The following is an 18,871-nucleotide window of genomic DNA, read 5'->3' as shown; positions in this document are numbered from 1 at the left end:
AAAGCGAAGGGATGGCCAGGTTAGCACAGAAGCAGCAAATGTGCCTCCTTCTCCTGACACGTGGCCAGCTCTCTAGCCCATTTTAATCCCTAAATATTCCACTGTGCCAGGAAGCCACATCCGCCCCCTGAGCCAAGAGAGGCAAGGTCAAAGGACCAGACTTTCTTGCCCATCTGGGTGGGAGCAGCTATTTGGAGGCTGCGTGTGTGTTGGAAAGGGAGGAAGGGGCAGGGTGGCCTCTGTCAGACAGACAGAGGTGAATGGAATGCCCCCATCGTGGACAGTGACACCCCACGCCCTCCCCCTTGCTACTCCCTCCCATGTGGCAGAATGACAAATGTAATCATTTGAAAAGGTCCCATCACCTGCTCAGTCATTCCCAACAAGCACATGCAGCACTATGGAAAAACCGATACCAGTGCCACAGGGTTTCAGCCAGGAAAAAACAAAATCAAATCACCAGGACGCCACGAACCGAATTGTCAAACACCAAATAAAAAGCTTCATGAATTCTCCATCAGCAATATAACGCTTCCTGGCCTAAGCAAATATAGACCCAGCACGTGAATAATGAAGGGGTTCTGCATTAGCCTCAACGAGTTGCAACGGCTGAAGCAGCAACCCCTAAGAAATACACGTCTCCGTAAAGCTGCCTTCATTGGCCCTAATCCCGTTAGGGTGAAGATTGTAATCTGCTTCCTCACCCCCCATCCTCTGATGGAAATCTTCACATCCCAGTACCGCAAATACATTTTGGTGACCTCAGCTGCAGAGGGGACCTCGGGGAGATGGAAGAGACAGTCACCTGTGACCTCGCTGAGCGCCTCTCCCTCCCTCTGATGATATCGCTGCCACTGTGTCTGACCACATGATCCATTCAGACCACCTCACAATTGCCCAGGAAGGCCAGATCATTCCATCACAGAGTCAGGCTGAGAAAGCAAGATTGCTGTTCCTTCCGTGAGAAAAAAACAAACCATGTGCCCCACTTTGCAGAAAACCCAAGTTCAGAGTCCCTTAGAGAAAGTCTGTTCAGAGCTACTGAACCCTTGAGCATCGGTGGCAGCAGAGAAGAAAAGTAAGGCAAAAGAGAAGACAGCCTGCAAATACACGACAAAGGAGAAATGCAGGAAGGATCCCCAAAGAGTGTTCTAGGTGTCTTCTGTTAATGGAAATCTGTACCCTCCTGACAACACTCTCTGAACTGCTCACTGTCTTCTTCCTTCCTGCTACGCTGTTTTTCTCCTCAAGGCAGCCCTTGCAAGCACAAGATGCATATAAGCATGCAGCATCACCACTCACCTCTCCCTCACCACACACACATACACAGAAGGCATGGCTGAAAAACATAAACGGGGATTTAATTTTCCATGTTTTGTAACATACATGCCCCCCGCGAAAAGAAAACTCAATTCCGAGACTTCTGTCCTCCCCAAACCAATCATTCACGTGCCTTCCTCTTCTGATGAGGGGCTTCCCTGGCTCCTACAACTTGGAGAAGCGACTCCATCCTCCTCTGCCCAATCCTGATACCATCCAAAGCGTCATCGTCAATCCAACCTCCGCCCTTCTCCAGTCCAACAGAGCAGGACTTACCCCAGTGTGGTCATGGTGACGATGGTGTACCAAAAAGAGGCGGGGATGCTCGTGAACTTGCTGGCGGAGGAGCCCTTCTCGGCATAAAACATCACAGTGGCAAAGATGATGATGGCCATGGTGAGGGAGAAGAGGAGGAAGCCGAGCTCAGAGGCACAGCTCTTCAGGGTGTAGCCCAGGATCCGCAAGCCCTGGGAGTGGCGGGAGAACTTGAAGATCCTGAAGACGCGGAAGACCCGAAGCGTGACGAAGGCGCCCGACACGTCCTCATTGTTGGTCATTACCAGGCCGATGTAGTAGGGCATGATGGCCACCACGTCGATGATGCTCATCACGCTGCGGATGAAGCGGTAGCGGCTGGGCGCCGCGAACAGCCGGAGGAGGTACTCCACCGTGAAGATCATGACGCAGGCGGTGTCCAGACAAAAGAAGGCCACCGAGTAGCGCTCGCCACACGGCAGCTCCTTGCTCCCAGGCACCGTGCCACACGGCACCGTCTCCACCACGTTGGTGATGACCGAGACGGCAATGAAGAAGCCAGTCACGTAGTAGAAGACCAAGGCCAGTGTGCTGGTGTGCGGGTTCTCGAAGGCCCGCCACATGGTCTGGCGGAAGCTGAGGGAGGGCATGGACTCCTGGTTGTTCTCCGAGTCGTTGTCGTCCATGAGCCGCTCGGCGTTCTCCCTCTTGCGGTCCTTGTACTCCTCGTAACAGCAGTCGCCAATGATCTCGGGAAGGATGCCATAGAAAGCCAGCTCGTCATCGTAGGCGGAGATGCACTCGTAGCGGGGGTAGTGCAGCTTGCCTGTGCGATAGAAGTTGAGGACGCAGCGGAACACTTCTGGGTCCCGGTCGAAGAAGTACTCCTTGGTGTCCTCGTTGAAGAAGAACTCCTTCTCCGTGCTGCCCAGCAGTGTGTCCGGGTAGCGCTCCAGCGTGGTCCGCCACGTCTGGAACCTCCGCCCGCTCACGTTGAGGACGATCAGTTCATCCTGCCGCTTGTTCTTGTCTGCCGGGGCAAGGGGCATGGGGCAGTTGGCCACCGGCATCCACCCGATGGCCGCAGCCCGCGCGAAAGGCAGCCAGGCTGCGACTCCGGCCGCCATGGTGACTCCAGCTCTTGGGCGGCCACTGCTCCGCCACCGCGCACACCAGCTTGAGAGTTAGTTCAGCGACCCCTGGAGACAGGAGGAGAGAGCGGAGAACCAGTGAGTCCCTGATGGGCCCCCCCCGGGTGGGAAATGGGAAACAGGGAAGGGGCATCAGTAAGTGAAAGAGCAAAAGTCTGGAAGGCAAATTAATGGAACTGAAGACACCACCGAAGAGAGGAGACTTGATTCTTTGCCCTCCCTTCGCCGGGAGAGCACCCAGCACCCACCGGGCCCGTGCAGCAGTGTGGGATCACCGGAATTTGTTGACTGCCTGACACATTGTCAAGTTCCAAGGGGCCTCAGAAGCACTTGGAGGGAAAGCCTCTTTAGCAGAAAGATCTGGGAAGACGTGGGTAATAATCACCTCCGAAAGGTTATGGCATTACTACGAATTTAAATTGGGAGAGGGTAAATGAGTTCTCATTAAATGAATTTAAAAGTGGGATAAACATGCTAATTTTTATTTCTCTCTTCACCCACTAGGGTAATCAGGAACGGCATGCGGATGAGGGAGATCAGGTAAACACATTCTTTCCACTCTTCACGGGTGAGGAGGCTGGGGTTGCCCAGGTCTGGACAATTCTCTGAGATGGCAGGTGACCACAGTAGACCCAGGATTTGGTGGAGTTCTGTCCCCGAGTCCCATGGAGAAGGCTGACTCTGGTGGAGCGCTACTCTGGGACATCCAGCAACCTCGTGTCCAATCACGCCCTCAGGGCCATAATAGAAAGATGTGGCAGAGGCTGTGAGGCTGGGGTTCCTCCCCCACCTTGCAAAGGGCTCTTGGATTCTTGGTTCACCTGCCTTTCATGCATTGTCCCTCTCCCTCCCAGAGGAAGCTGATCCACGCTTATTGCCATCTCCAGGCTCCTCGCCTCCCGTCTCCATCTGCCCACCATCCACAACTCCCTCGGGTTATATAACAATACTCTTTCCCAAGCCAGCCTCTTTCACCTGGCCTCTCTCCACCCTCAGAGATTCCTCCAGAGCTGGGCCACCTCGGCCCTTCACTCACCGCTCTCTGAGCCACGCTGAGTACACACTTCCCCATCACCTGCGTGGATGGAGGGAACAGTGGCGCGGAGAATTATATTTGGCTTTGGGAAACAGATTTACCTACCCAAATCTGGCTTTTTAAAGATGATAGTGAAATGACTCTGCAATCCCAAATGTATACCATCTGTGGGGAGACATGTGGTGACACAGAAACACACGTAACAGCAACGGGAAATTGTTTGGGGTTGACACTCGTTTTCCCAAATCCTAAACGGATCACGCAGAACCAATCCTGGCTCAGAATTATTTGGACCCTCTGGAATTCAGCTGGTTTAAAGAAAGGAGGCAGAGGGTGAGTCTTGTAATGGGATTTGATCTTCATCTTTCCTTGGAACCCTGCTTGCTCCTCCTGACTCCCAACTCTTCTAGGTTTTCCTGATCTCTACCCCCTCTCATTCCTGAGCCACCACGGACTTTCCCACCTGGATGCCTCTGAAACTGGACAGGTGTCAGCTGAGTCTACCTCCCTGCAAAAAAGCTGCTCTTTACCTTTTGTTCACAGCATCCCTGACCCCGGGCCTGTCGCCTTGGCCACCTTCCTCACTGCTCCACCCAAAGAGTTGCCAAATAATGAGACAGGAGCTCTACTGCCCTCATTAAGGCCTCACTTCCCTCAGGCCTCCTTCCCACTGGCCTGCTTGTCTCTCAACTCCCCCCCTCCCCGACCCTGTTTCTCCCGTTCCCAGTAAATCCATTCTGCTCAGGGTAATCTCCCTAAGCAAGATTTCCCCACAGCCTACAAAATCAAGTCCGAACTCTTTGGCGGCATTCTGGCATTTCCATAAACGGATCCTGGTTTATCATTCTAGCCCCATGTCCCCTGCACCCACCCTAGACCACAGACGGGCTCATGCGCAGCTCTTGTGGGTTCTGTCTGTGGGCACTCTTCCTTTTTGTTGGGAATATCCTTCCCCTTCACCCAGCCCTCCTGTTAGAATCCCACCTGTGCCTCACTCTCTCTGTGATGCGCCTTCCTCTCCCCACTCTGAAATTCTCTCCTCCTTTGGGCTCTCGGCACTTTGTTTGCCCCTCTTCCCTAGCACCTATCACCCTCTCGCCTGGATTACAGACACTCTCTGTCTTATTTTATTTATTTATTTATTTTTGCGGTACGCGGGCCTCTCACTGTTGTGGCCTCTCCCGTTGAGGAGCACAGGCTCCGGACGCGCAGGCTCAGCGGCCATGGCTCACGGGCCCAGCCGCTCCGCGGCATGTGGGATCTTCCCAGACCGGGGCACGAACCCGTGTCCCCTGCATCGGCAGGCGGACTCTCAACCACTGCGCCACCAGGGAAGCCCTCTCTGTCTTATTAATCATCATGGCCAACAATAATTGAGCACTGACTCTATGCCAGGCACTGCACTGTCTCCTGTGGATCATCTCATGTAATCCTCACAGCAACCCCAGGAAGAAGTCTGAAATTCAGCAGTCTGCCAGCTGGAAAGGGGCAGAATGGGGATCCCACCCCACACCACATGCCCTGAGGTGCTACACTGCTTCTCAAGGTCTTCCTGTAAGAAGAATAGCAGCTGATGTTACTGAAGGCTCCCTGCCAGCCAGCCCAGTACTGCATGCTTACACGGATCACCTCAGCCCACCCCACCAACACCCCTAAGGGGCAGACACCACTGTCGTCCCCATTTTGCAGGTGAGGAAGATGAAGTATGAGGAGGTATAACTGGCTAAAGGATGTAATAATTAGGCAGAGAGATTTAAACCCAGGCAGTTTCAACGTGGAGTTCAAGGGTATAGCCATGTCTCTTCCCTGTTTTCCCCATCCCACACTAAGCTCCTTAAGGGTAAAGGCCATGACACCTCAACACTTACATGACAACTTAGGAGGCAGTGTGGTCCGTGCTCAACCTACTTTTGGTAGGGGGGAACCCAGATTATATAGATGTCATTTGCAGTCCATCGATTTTACTCCATGCCATGCCTATCAGGGGTTTTCAAGGGTGGGCATTCTCTCTCCAAACACTCAGTAAACTCTGAAGATAGATCTGAATAGAATGAACCCAATTTAAGTGCCTCTGACTCCCTGTGGCTCTCAGTGGAGTTTTCCCAAAGAGCCAATCTCTGCCTCAGTTTCCCCCTCTTCATGCTAAGGAGCGTATTCACAGGTCCCTCCGCTTCCTCATAAAGGGAGGTTGATTCAGGTGTCACAGTAGACATCAGGAATGACAATGACATTCCTCTGAATGTCACCACTCAGAGAAGAGTAAAACAGCACAGGCCTGATGAGTTCTTGATTACGGGAACTGAGGAAAGAACAGGGGGTCATTCATCCACGGCAGTGAGTAATCCGCATGCCACTGACGCTGCCGATAGAGGACTTTGGAACACATCCTGTGCATTTGATATCTTTCTTCAAGAAATGTACCCTTATAACTCCCTGTATTGCCTTTAGGTTACTAGGAGAATCTGTAGTCCCTAAGCACACACTTAGCTAGGCTTTCTAAGGGGCAAGGGAAGTTTGGGAAGCAAGACTACAATTTAAACATTGGTGACAAAATAATCCCAATTCAGATTTAGCCAACATTTACTGAGCACTGACCATGCAGTGGGCACCGGTTTAAGCACTTTTACAGCAACAGTTAATTAATCCCCCCCAAATCCTATGACATGGTCATTTATGCTGACAAGTTTCAGAAAAGGAGCTGAGACTCCTTCAAAATGACTGTGCTCTACGTATATGGGAGTTGACGATCTTCCAATAGGCCACCGATCAGCTCACTGCCACATGGCTTTCTTGACCTAGGTATAGTCAGATACTGATGTTCCCCATGGAAGACAGCAGGATGTATACTCCCCTCACCCTGTCCCCAGGCGGCAGAAAGCATGGGGTCTGGATGCCCTGCACTCCAGTTCCAATTCTCTCCTGAACTTGTGGAAGCAAGCCACCATTACCCTCTGGGCCTCACAGCCCTCATCTGTCAAATGAGATAACTGGACGAGAAAGCGACAAGGAGATCTTTAGCTCGAATAATCCTTGATTCTACTGGATCTGGGACATCAAGCCTGTAGCTCAGGTCTCGCTGAGACCCCTCCATGGCAGTCGCCCCTGCAAAGCAGGAAGTAGACCATCTGGGTTGGTTGCTGTGGGGACAGAGTTAGTCTGAGCCTCCTTTTAGAGGGCAGTTCTGGGAATGCCTGATGAGGCTAGTGCCCAGAAAAGGGCACACAACCTGCACTGCTTAGAACTCAAGGCAATCAAAGGCCCAGTTCATCCACAGAACCCCTGGCCACCCCCCTGGAGGGTAAAGAGAGCCAGGCTCCTGACCCTGGGCCCTGGACCTCTGACTCTTAACATTCCCGCTTTATCCCAGAATGGAGCTCAGAAAGGCAGGAACTTGAGGGGTTCCAGCGGCAAAGAGTAAGAGACCACTGAGCCAAGAGGTACCCTGCAGCACCCTGCTTGGGCCAGGTATGCAGCTGTGCACCCTGAGAGTCAGTGCTGTTTCACCCTGACTCCCAAACCTCACTGCCTGCTACCTTCCTCTACCAAGCTGAGCCCCATCACCTTATGCTCTCCACCCTATGCCAATCTCCTCTTCTCCAAGGGCCCTGGGTATTTTACAAACTGCTCTCAGATGAATAACTGAGAGCTGGGGTAGGAGGAACAGTCCCTCTCTATCTATCATAAAAGCCTCTGGCCCCAAGGCCAAACTTTAACGCCATGCATTAATCCAGGACAATCTTCCCAAAGAAGGCCAGGCAAGAGCTAGGCTGTCTCCAGAGCTTCGAGCCCTTTTCCCCTGGTAAAAGGTACCAAAAAGGGAGGAATTACCCCATTGCTACTTTCTGTGTGAGTGTGTGTGTGTGTGTGTGTGTGTGTGTGTGTGTGTGTGTGTGTGAGTTTTGAAGGGGAGGAAAAGTGTCCCCACCAGATACCATGCCTACGGCCATACCAGCCATACCCGCCACACAAACCCTGTGGGCATGACCCGGCTCAAGCAGGGCTTCTCCAAGGCCATCACCACAGCGCTCACCCCGTGATGGGCACCAACACTTCCTGGAGCCGACCTGGGTATGAATTCCTGCAACAGGCACAACCGTGCGGCCCCATTTCCAGCCAATGGCACTGCACAGGCCTCAAATGCCAAGGTTTTACTAGGACGTGGACGCCTTACAAATGAAAAATCTGAAGCTATTTTTGTTTTTGGCAGAAGAGTTTGACAGTGGGAAAGATGGGGGTGGGGGAGGATGGGGAAGAGACATTTAAAACAGGTGAGTGCTGAAATGACACAGGGGAAAAAAAAAAAAAACTCCTGGAAAAGGGAAACACATTCGCCTGCTGTAAAAAGGCAGCCCTGTTAACCAACTTCTCCGGAGGAGGTACAGGGCAAACGTGGGCAAAGTGACCAGGCAGCCTGTCCTGGGGATTGATACCTAACCTGAGCACAGGCGTAAGGCAACCAAAATGTCATGTCACCAAGGTCTGCCCTTCAGTGACCTCGGCAGAGAGCCGGGTATGGAGAGGCTCTGGAAACTTTTACTTTCCACGATTTTACGACACATCGCTCAGCCCAGAATAGGGCCAGTCTGGGGGAGGAGAAGGTCCTGACAACCCAGGGGGCATTCTCCTGTGCCCACAGGGTTTGCATAAGCAGGCATGAAACTGACAGAGTGGCAAGCTGGGGATCTTGGGGTACAGGCCTGGGACACACACAGAGCTCCTCTTCTCCTGCACTGCCACTCCCAGGCTGGCCAGGGCACTTTCCTGAACTCTTGTTTTTTTCTCCAGCCTCTTCAACAGCGAAAGGGAACAAGCCACTAATCTTTCTTCCTCTGGGGGTCCCTTGTGTACTTGCATTCTATTGCATTCAAGTAGAGACAAGGAAAAATAAACACATCTATTCCCACCCCTGTGCCAACATGTCCACATGGGGAAAGATACACATGTTCTGCACTGAATTCCTACTGGCCCAGGCTGCCTTTCTACAGACATTTAATATCCAGGTTCCCTTGAAGTAATGGTAAAAAAAAGGCGTAAACCTAACCATCGCTGTGAATTCATGCAAAATACACCATGCACCATATAGCAACCAGGTCTTAAATGATCGCATTGTACCTAGGATCGCGAGAAAGTTCAGGCACCCTCTCCTAAGAAATACAACCGAGCCTTCTCTTTGCTATCAGATTCCAGGTCCGGAACCTCAGCCTGTTGCTGACATATCACGGCTGCCCGGGATAAAAGCAGAACATCTTGGACTCGATTCAAATGTCAACACTAAGCAAGTGCAGGAATTTAGTTGATTCCAGGTAACTTCTCTGCCCAGTCCCTTCAGCGCCTCATCCCCAGTGTAAACATCTCGCAAAGTGAGTCTTTCGGAACGGCCTCCCCCGGGTCGCGTTGGCCCACGGTGTCACTCAGAGACCCTTCCCCGAGCTCGCAGGGTGGAAGCAGCGTCGGACAGGACCAGATGTGCGGGCCCCCAGCCTCTGGTAGGCACACCGACGGATCGCCCGGCTGGAGAACTTTCTGAAGCGCCCCAAACTGCTCCCTGCTTCCAGCCTCAACCATTTCTCTCCTTCTCCCCTCACAAGGAGCGAGGGACCGAGCGAGCCGTCGCCACCTGCCGCCGGATCCAGTGGCGCTGCCTCTGGCACCCCCGAGGGAAGGCAGGCCAATGGAAGGAGGGCAGAGGTTCACAACCCCACCTCCAAACCTCACAGCGCCTAGCTGCCCCGGAGGTGGCTCCGCAGCCCAAGGGAACCGACGCCCCCGGGCCGGCTGCCTGCTCCCCCACGGCGCCAGCCCCACCCCCAATCCTTCCGGCGCCCCAGCGCCCACCCACCCGGGTGCAGGAGTGGGAGGGTGCCGCGTGGGCAGCCGGAGCAACAGGCGTGGGAGCAGCGCTCCTCGCACTTCCTGGCTCCTGAAGGCTCGGTCGCGTCCCTCTTACCTTCGGCGAAGCGAGCCCCGGGCCCCGCACCCCGCGCCTCGCGCGCGTGAGGAAGCTGAGGCCGGGAGCCGGGGGCCGCGGAGGCGCCGAGCACCCAGCAGCGCGGGGAAGCGCCCAGCAGCCGCGGCTCGCGCCGCTCCTCCTCGCCGGCGAAGTCTCTCTCGCTCCCTCCCTGGCTCGGTCCGTTCGTGCGTCTGTCTGTCCGTGGGGCCCTCCCTCCGCCGCTGCCGCCGCCGCTCCAGCCCCGGCTCAGCAGCGCGTTCCCTCCCCGCTTCGCCGCTCCGCTCTCGGGCTCGCGGGCTCGCGGGCTCCCTCGCTCGCGCCCTGCCCCCGCCGCCGCTGGCGCCGCGCGGAGAGGAGCCCGGTGGGCCACCGGCTGCCTGACGAGGTCCCTCTCCCGAAGGGGGAGGCGGTGGGGGCGCGGCGCGGGCGGGGCGGAGAGGAGAGTCCGGGGGAGGCGGCGAGGCTGCGCCCTCGTCTCCCTACCGATTCCCGGCGGCCGAGCGGCTCCAGGCCGGGCTCGAGAGCGCGGGGCCGCCAGGCAGCGGAGGGAGAGATGAGGAGGACCCGGAGGCTCGCCGCGGGAGGGTGCCCAGGGCGAGGGCGTGCTAGGGGGAGTGACTCCCCGTGAGAGGGTGTGTGTGTGTGTGTGTGTGTGTGTGTGTGTGTGTGTGTAGAGGGGCGCGCGCGTGAGCGAGGGTGGGGGGCAGGGAGACGAGGCAGAGCCTGGTGCGTCTCCCCAGGCCAGTGGAGGAATCCTAGGGTGTGCCTGGAGGTGGTGGAGTGTGCCTACGCGGGTGTGAGCGCGTGTGCCAGCGAGGGTGGGCCGGGGGTGAGCGTGGCAAGGTGAGCGCGGCCTGGGGGTGGGGGCGGAGCGGGGAGTAGGCGTGAGCGTGAGCTCGGGGGCGTGTGTGCTGGGGACCCGGGGAGAGGTGGAAGGGAGCTCCAGTGTGTGCGCGCGTGGGGTGTGTGTGGACCCAGCTGGGTGTCTCTCACCGACTGTCCACGCGACACCAGCACTTGCTTGCGGCCGAGCCCTGCCACCTGGGGAGGTGGAGCCCGACACCGCGCAAGCTTCGTGGCTCGCCGCGGCTCTGAGCTCTGTGGCCGGGGCTGGAGAGGTCTCGGGGGGACACACAATGCCCTTGCCCCATGTAGGAGCCGCTTTCCTTCCAGAGCGCGAGGGGCACGACCCGAAGGTAGGGATTTGCCCTCTTATGCTTCCACGTGTACTCAGTACCCAGACCCAAAAGTCTGGTCTTGGGAGCGTGAACTCTCAACCCAATTCCGCCTAGTGCCTCGGTCCCTCTCCGAAACCCATGGATTCCCACTGCCCGATGCCTTGGCCCAGGAGGGGGAGCCGGCAGTCGGCACGTGCCCAGAGGGCCGGGCGGATGGAGCCCTGGAGCATCCGGAGAGAGTGGTGTACGGCCCAGACTCCTACACTCTCGGCCAATGTGCGCAGAGGGTTCAGTCCCCTCGAACCTTGCCAATCCGCGTGGCTCCAGCTTTCCCTGTGTCCGGAATCCAGAGATCTCGGCCTGGGTACCCGGAATCGCCTGGCGCTCCGGAGGCGAGGCGGCTCTGTGCCTCAGCAGGGACCGGAACGCAGGGCTCGAGCGACCACAGTTCTGGGTGTGAGACAGAGACCGAGGGAAAAGCAAAGTGTGCGGTGAAGGGAAGGGTGTTCTTGAAGCGGGCTGGGAAAGAACATCTCCGAGTCCAGACGGGGCTTCTGGCTTGTGAGAACACTTGGCCCTTTTCTAGATTAAGGGGTGGGGGGTGAGTCACTGTGGCCTGAGCCCCAGTGGGCCCCTGGCGACTCGGAGCCCCTCATTCACCCACTCTCCCCAAAACCCCCTTCAGCTAGTCGTTCTGAAAGGTGTACACTGGCCCTTCAAGAGCTGGGCGTGGGCTCTATTAGCATTTGCCAGAAGTCCCGGAGCGGTGTGGGATTTGCATACTGATTTGCATACAGTAATAATGATTAACAACAGTGCCGCTCCCTGGCAGACAGGGGAAGAATTCAGGGAAGGCCTTGGCACTGCTCCCACCTCCCTCCTCCCATCCCTCGGGGAAGAGCTAATTTTCTCACAACTGCTCTGACCCCTGGGAGTTCCCCAGACTGTGGGTGAGCAGGTCCACGGAAGGGCAGGTTCCTTCAGTCCAACACCCCCATGTCCAACTTGGGAGAGTTAAAGCCTGGTACTTTATTTCTGCCCAGGTTTGAACTCTTGTGCGTTCCCATCTTTGTTTTGCATCTTGCAGGTAGCTCAAGGGCTGAGTCTGCCCCAAAGCTTGGAGGTTTCCTGGAACAGTTAGATTGGGAGCATCGTCCTCCTCCAGAGAGGTATACTTACAGGACAATTGTGCTCTCTCCTGTGCCTGGTCAGCCCTGTTTGAAGACAGGGCATTGGTTCAGAATCCCCCCTCCCCCTCCCCCTCCCCCAACACAAACACACCTGGCCCCATTTCTCCCAGGCTCACATCTCATCATTTAAGTAAAGTAGCTATAGACTATACTCTCCTTTCTGTTGAGAAGATCTAGAAGGAAAATATGAAAGATTTAAATTTCTAGTCTAGGCCAGTGTGGTTTTTATTTACCATCTCTTCTCACAACCAGGTGACCTGGAAAATAAGAGAGAGAGCAAGTGATGGGCAGAAGGGAGGCCCCTTGACTCTGGTGGCTGAAGGAGCCACTGCCTGGAGATGCTGCCCTCCCATGGGCTCCCTGCCCTCCATTGCATCTTTCCAGCATCACCTTTCCCCTCTCTGCCTCTGGCCCAGCCTGGCCAGGATTCTCAATTGCTTTTCCCCCATGACACGGCCGCTTTTCCTTTAACTCTCAGCTTCTATTTAAAAAGCTAATTTGGGAGCTTGTCGATGCTCCCAATTCAGATATTTTAAATAGGAACTGAAAGTTAGGAGCTGCCAGGGCACTAGAATTCCTTCCCTTGCCACCGGTACAGCTAAGGCATTTGTTCAGTCGATCTGCTGGCCCTGGCCGTGTGTGTGTTGGAGAGAGAGAGAGCGAGAGAGAGAAAGAGAGAGAGAGAGAGGAGAGAGCGCACACGTGAGCTCAGGGTGTATTTCAGGCTATCTTTTCTATTTAAAGATGGTGCTCCTATGGATGACTGTGCTCTGCGTGTGTGTCCTTTCCAAGCTGTGCACACATGAGGATTCTTCTTTAGTCCCGTGGCTCTGGCCGCTATTTGCAGAGCTTGTCACCGTGTGGACTGTGGGGGTAAGAGGTAGCCCAATGTCAAGTCCGCAGCCTCCGAGTTTGCTGACTTGCTGGGGCTGGTGTGTCTGTTTGGGGATTTCCCAGGGCTGCTCCGCTCAGGCTCGCTCTTAGAAGCTATGCCCCAGAGTGTCCATAAGGGTTGCTCCTACCCTCACTGCTTGTGGCTAGACTACTTCACCAATGTGCCCCATGACGAGGCAGGAATTTGGAGGGTGGGACTGCACCTCTGAGGGTTGCCAGCTTTCTATATTCAGGGTGCTGTGGGTCTTGGAGGTAAAAAACAGACTTTGAAGTCAGACTGCCTGGGTTTGAACTTGCCTCTGTTATTTACTAGCTGTGTGATCTTGGGGAAGCTACATAACCTCTCTGTGCCTTGATTTCCTCATCTCTAAAATAGCAATAAATAGTACTATCTACATTATAGGGTCTGGTGAAGGTAAATAATTATCACGGGTAAAGCACTTAGAACGGTGCCTGGAACATAGGAAGTACAATATAACTGTTGGTTGTTGTTGCTGTTTAAGGCAGGAGTGGTGCCAACAGGAAGTGTGAAGAAATCTGCCTGGAGAGGAAGGTAGAACTGCTGGACCGGACACACAGACACAGGAAGACACACACCTCCGTGCATATAATAATAACGATGCCAGGCCACAGCCCAGGATGGGTCAAGTTCACCTGGTTGAGGTAGTTGATTCCCAGCCCCAAAGAGGGAGACCTCTGATGAGGAATAGAGGAAGAACCACAGGAGTGGGAATAAGGAAGGGGCTGGATCATGTCAGAAGCCCATGGGGCATTTCCTGGGGGAAATTTTATGCTGAAGAAGTAAGTAAGGACCCTAGATACCCATACGGATGCAGCCTCCCTTATTTACCTAACTATGTAAAGCAAGGCTTTATGAAAGCAGAGCTGCAGTGAGGGACTTAGTAGGGGCGGCCCTTCATTCTGAGTCTCCCTTGGGCTTGGGGTCCTCTGGCTTTGATTCTGCCATTGCCTCCTACCCCTTATTCTCACAGCTGGGCATATGAGCATTTACTCAGTGGCCATCAGAGTTTATTTTGCCTCAGTCCCTGAGCAGCTAATCAAGGTACAGAGAGGTTAAGTGGCTTCCTCGAGGTCCCACAGCTGGGGATTCAGGAAGCCACTAACAGGAGAGGTAGTTCTAAAGGACCAAGCATAGGAAGGCTGTCCAAGGGATCCAAAGCAGCATTGCAAGTCCTTGGATTGTATCAGGCTTAACACATCAGCCTTAAGTTGAGGAGCCGCCATATTCTGGACTCCTTGCTAGTTCTCCGATAATCCGGTACCATAGATACTATCGCCATTTTATAGATGGGAAAACTGAAGGCGCTTGATGTATCTCAGGCCGCACACCTAGCGTGAAGCTCTGAACCCTCCCTCTTGCCACTCCCCAGCCTGCTGCATTTTTGCTCTTCTGAGAGCAGAGTGGCCCCCTCAGTCAGATAGAGGGTCTGCCTTAAGAGGACGCCCTTGACCCGGCTCTGTTGGCCTCTTCCATCGTCTCCTCTGTAGGTTGGGTATGGGGTAGGGGCTCAGTGTGTCCAGGCTAGGGTTGTACCCTCTGAGTTTTCTTCAGGGTGAAATCTTCCTGAGGAATGCCAAAGGCTGGTGATGCCTTGGCTTTCTCTCATTTTTCAAGGTGAGGTGGGTGGTGGTGGCATAAATGCTGAGGAGTTTTGCCCAGTCTCAGAATGCCAGGGCTTCACCTGTGGGTATCAGCCCAGATTGCCCAGCTTGGCCAGGCCAGGATGTACTGTCAACAATGGTGGGCCTGATGGCTGAACTCCTACAACCGTCGATGCTTCTAGTCCTTCCTGAGGGAGTAGAGGAAGCCTCACTCCCTGCAGCACTAACCCCATTTGGGAGCCCAGCAGTTGCCTGGGTGGTCATCGCATTAGCCAAGATGCTTAGACCAGTGATGGCAAATGAGAAGTCGTCAAAGTTGGCTCGACAAGTCAGTCCTTCCAGGGGACCAGCTCCAACCCAGGCAGATCGTGGTGGGGCATAGCCCAGCGGGGAGGGCTTCTGCTCATCAGGACCTCCCTCAGAGGGAGATGCTAGGCAAAGGAAGAGGAAGGGAGGGGAGAAGAAAAGCAAATAGGAGAAGGGGACACAGGCACTGGAAGGAAAAAAATACTACTCATCCGTTCAGTTTCTTGCTGGTGACAATTTGGAGGAGGTTTGGTAGAGGCTGAAGGTGCAGATGAGAGGTGCAGGGACTGTTCTCTTCTTCCCTGGTGGCTCCTTTTGCTTGTGTGCTGATGTTCCCACAGTTCTGTCCTTCATCTTCTCTGCATCTCCATCTGCCCATTTCCCTGGAGAGTTGACAGGAGCCCCTGGTTTCAAGGCCATTCAGGTGCTGACCGTTGCTTCCTGAGCTCTCCCTGACCCCTAACTATCTACTGCGCATCTCCATCCTTGTACACAGGCACCCCTCTGCTTCATTTCACCACTCCCCTTCAACCTTCTGCAAAAAATCGTTGCCTCTAAAACACCCTGTTCTGATCCTGTCATCTCCTGCTCTTCCTTTCTGGTCTTACCTTCTTCTGCTCACACTCATTTTTCTTCCAGCACGCAGCCCTTTTCTCTGCTACTTGACCAAACCACATCTTTTCACACTCTCGTGCCTTTGTACATGCTGTCCTGTCTTCCATAAATGCCCTCCACCACTTCCTAATTCCTATTGTCTTCCTAGCAAACGTCCACTCAGCCCCAGACCTTCAATACCCAGCCCAAAGGTCACATAAGACGTATTGGTTAATTTCAGCTCCACACCTCAGGAGGAACTAAGCATTCCCCGTTTGGGCTCCCACAGTCCTTCCTGCATACTTCAAATATAGTTTTTATTCTCTTATTACCTTGGTTGTTTGCACGGTGGCCTCCCTCTCTGACTTTAAGCTGTTTGAGGAAGGACCACATCTTAGCCATCTCTGAATGTGCTAGCTCAGTGCTTGGCACATTGCAGGTGCTCGAGAACTTTGCATTAGGGATTTATTTTAACTTTCATTCCCATGGCTCCCTTGATTGTATGTAACTGAGAATATGTGATAAATTTGTCAACCGCTCAGTCTCCAGATTCTATGTGATTGAGCTGAAGCACTGTCATGAGGACAGAGAGAAAGCATGAGGGTGTTCGATTTTTGACTGGTCCTAGATGAAAAGAGCCCCAAAGCTCCCCTCCTCCAGCCTTTTTGGATCTACAAAGAGAACCTCAGTGGATGCTGTCCGCAGAGACCAGGCCAGTGTTCTGCTCTTGAACCAGATTGGTTTTTTGGGAAGTCTTTTCTTTCCTTTCTGGAAGAATGTCAATCACATCCCTAGAATATCACCACCTTGGGAACAGCCAAGATGCCATCAGTTGGAAATGTACCTGGGTTGCCTGCAGCTGTGACTGTGATCACCATAAAACCTGGCGAGAAGGCTTGTCGAAAACCCATTAGCCAGGGCTTCCCTGATGGTGCAGTGGTTAAGAATCCACCTGCCAATGCAGGGGACACAGTTTCGATCCCTGGTCCGGGAAGATACCACATGCCGCAGAGCAACTAAGCCCGTGCACCACAGCTACTGAAGCCCGCGTGCCTAGAGCCCGTGCTCCGCAACAAGAGAAGCCACCGCAATGAGAAGCCCGCACACCGCAAAGAAGAGTAGCCCCCATTTGCCACAACTAGAGAAAGCCTCCGCGCACAGCAGCGAAGACCCAACGTGGCCAATAAGTAAATAAATAAGTTAAAAAAAAAAACCGATAGCCAGAACCTAGGCTTGGCACAAAGAGATGCCAAGACCAAAGCTTGCTGAACTTTAAGTATAAAATTGTGTGCAAACCACATCAGGAAACCTACGACAGTGGAGGTGAGAACATGGGCTCAGGATAGATCTGGCTTCAAATCTTGGCTCTAATTTACAAGCTGTGTGACCTTGGGCAAGCTACTTTACTTCTCTGATCCTCAGTTACCTCACCTGTAAAATGGATTATAGTGATCATCTTGACTCACAGCATTCATGAGGATTGAGTTCGATAATTCATATAACATGTTTCATATGCATTTATAAGTAAAGTATTGGCTGTTCTCATAATCTTGTAATTGACTTTACACATGTTTGAAACTAGAGCTTTTAAGTCTAAGGTACAGCTCTCTCCAGTGCTTGTTTGTGAAGACGTTCAGACAGGTCACCCAAGTTCTTTCCAAGTGGTTATTCTTCATACCAAGACCCCAGGAAATGTGTGAAATCAGAGAAATTTGTCTCTAGACACTTTTTTCTATTGGTTCCTCCTTCCATTCTGTGGCACCCCATTTCTTCAGCCTTGAGTTTCAAGTGCCTATTTCTCTCCATTCCCTCCTCATCAGCAAGAACTGATAAATCATTTAAACTAATGTGTAAGTGACTATCCTGTCCAGAGATACAGTATTCACATTTTAACAGGATAATGAAAGCCAAGGTCATGAAATAGAGTGAGTGGGATTTGAGGCTCCATCCAAGTAACGGGGTATGTTTTGGGGGGACAGGAGGCTTCCCAACTCCACAGAATCACTGTCCATTCATAAAACTGGCCACATTGATACAACTATAAGCAACCAGGTGGGCTGTTTCTGAATTTTGCAGCCAGAAAATCAAATCTGTAGCCTTTGCAAGTGTTCTGATGAGGGGATCTGTATACCAGTTTTTTATACCAACCTATTCTTGGTAAACAGACACAGTTCATGAGTGCCAAAGCCCTTGCAGCTCTGCATATCTATGATACTCAGGCTCAAGTTCATTTCTTCTTCAGAGCTCAAGTCTGGGGCTGGGTGTTTCTGCCTCACTGGGTTTGTGGGAGACCCAGGTGCAAAACTGTTAATTGCTTTGATGAGTCAACAAGTAAATAAACACAGTCCAGCTACTGTCCCCATACTGCAAGGTCATAAGAGGTTTCTGGATTTCTCTGCAAAGCCTGTTAAAAAAGGATCTTCATGGCCCTTAAAATGTTCTTCATTATGGAAAATTTCAAACATACACAAAAGAAGAGAGAATTGTATAATATACCCCCCATGAACCCACCACTTAGCTTTGATAATTACCAACTCAAGGCCAATCACATTTTATCTATACCCCTACTCATCACCACTCCTTAATAATTTTGAAGCAAATTCCAGATGTCATGTATCTCCATCTGTAAATATTTCAGTAACTGCACCCTCCTATGGCCATCAAAATCCATCTCTCCAGGGGATAAGATCTCTTCCTCCTACCCCCCTGATGCTAAGATCGTTTGGCCAGTACTTGCATCTGTGTCTGAGGGGTAGTCCTGGGGTTTCACAAGCACAAGGGCTTACTGAATTCTCTCCAAAGTCTGACCTGCTCCTTCGGGAGAAAGGAGCATGCATAAAATGCCTTGCAGTGAGGCTTCCATGTGCAAGCTTTTTGGTGTCAGCAGAGCTGATGCCCAATAACTAAAATGAGACCCAAACTGAGAGGCAAGAATTATAGTCATGAATCCCAACTGGATTTAACATTTTTCACATGAATTATTTCATTTTGCCTTCACCAATTCTTACTTTACTCTCATCTTACAGATAAGAAAACTAAGGCCTAAGGTCACACAGCTAGTAGGTACCTGTGGCAGAGACTGACTAGATGCTAATCAACTTCAGTTCCTCTTTTTCATAGGCATAGCTACCTTACATTTCCCAGGATCCCTTGAAGTTAGGTTTGGCTGTGTAACTAAGTTTTGGCCAAAGTAGTATAAGTCAGACCCATAAAAAACATCCAGAACAATCCTACGTGCGCTCTTTCTTTCTCCACCCACTGGCTGAATGCAGAGAATGTTAAGGACCTAGAGGAGGGCGGAGCCACAAGAAGGAAGGATCTTGGGTCTCTGGATGGCTGTGTGGAGTAGAGAGCCTTCCTAGCCTTAGTTTGTC

The 18,871-nt window shown here is 52.8% G+C and overlaps 1 protein-coding gene across 2 annotated transcripts in view; it reads right to left on the bottom strand.

Annotated features, from left to right (window-relative positions):
- KCND3 (potassium voltage-gated channel subfamily D member 3) overlaps positions 1-10,271 on the bottom strand; it is a 231,969-nt gene extending 221,698 nt beyond the window's left edge. Inside the window, exons 1-2 of one of the 2 annotated variants that reach the window (XM_004263188.3) lie at positions 9,710-10,271; positions 1,597-2,774 (exon numbers count right to left, since the gene is read on the bottom strand). In XM_004263188.3, coding sequence (XP_004263236.1) covers positions 1,597-2,702 — 1,106 coding nt within the window. In that variant the 5' untranslated portion in view covers positions 2,703-2,774; positions 9,710-10,271. The remainder of the gene's footprint in view (positions 1-1,596; positions 2,775-9,709) is intronic. The other variant, XM_004263189.3, reaches the window with a different exon arrangement.
- Between the last annotated feature and the right edge of the window lie 8,600 nt (positions 10,272-18,871).

The sequence above is a fragment of the Orcinus orca genome, chromosome 1, assembly GCF_937001465.1.
Source record: "Orcinus orca chromosome 1, mOrcOrc1.1, whole genome shotgun sequence".
In the NCBI taxonomy this organism is placed as follows: domain Eukaryota; kingdom Metazoa; phylum Chordata; class Mammalia; order Artiodactyla; family Delphinidae; genus Orcinus; species Orcinus orca.
This window is presented reverse-complemented; position numbering and strand designations above follow the sequence as displayed.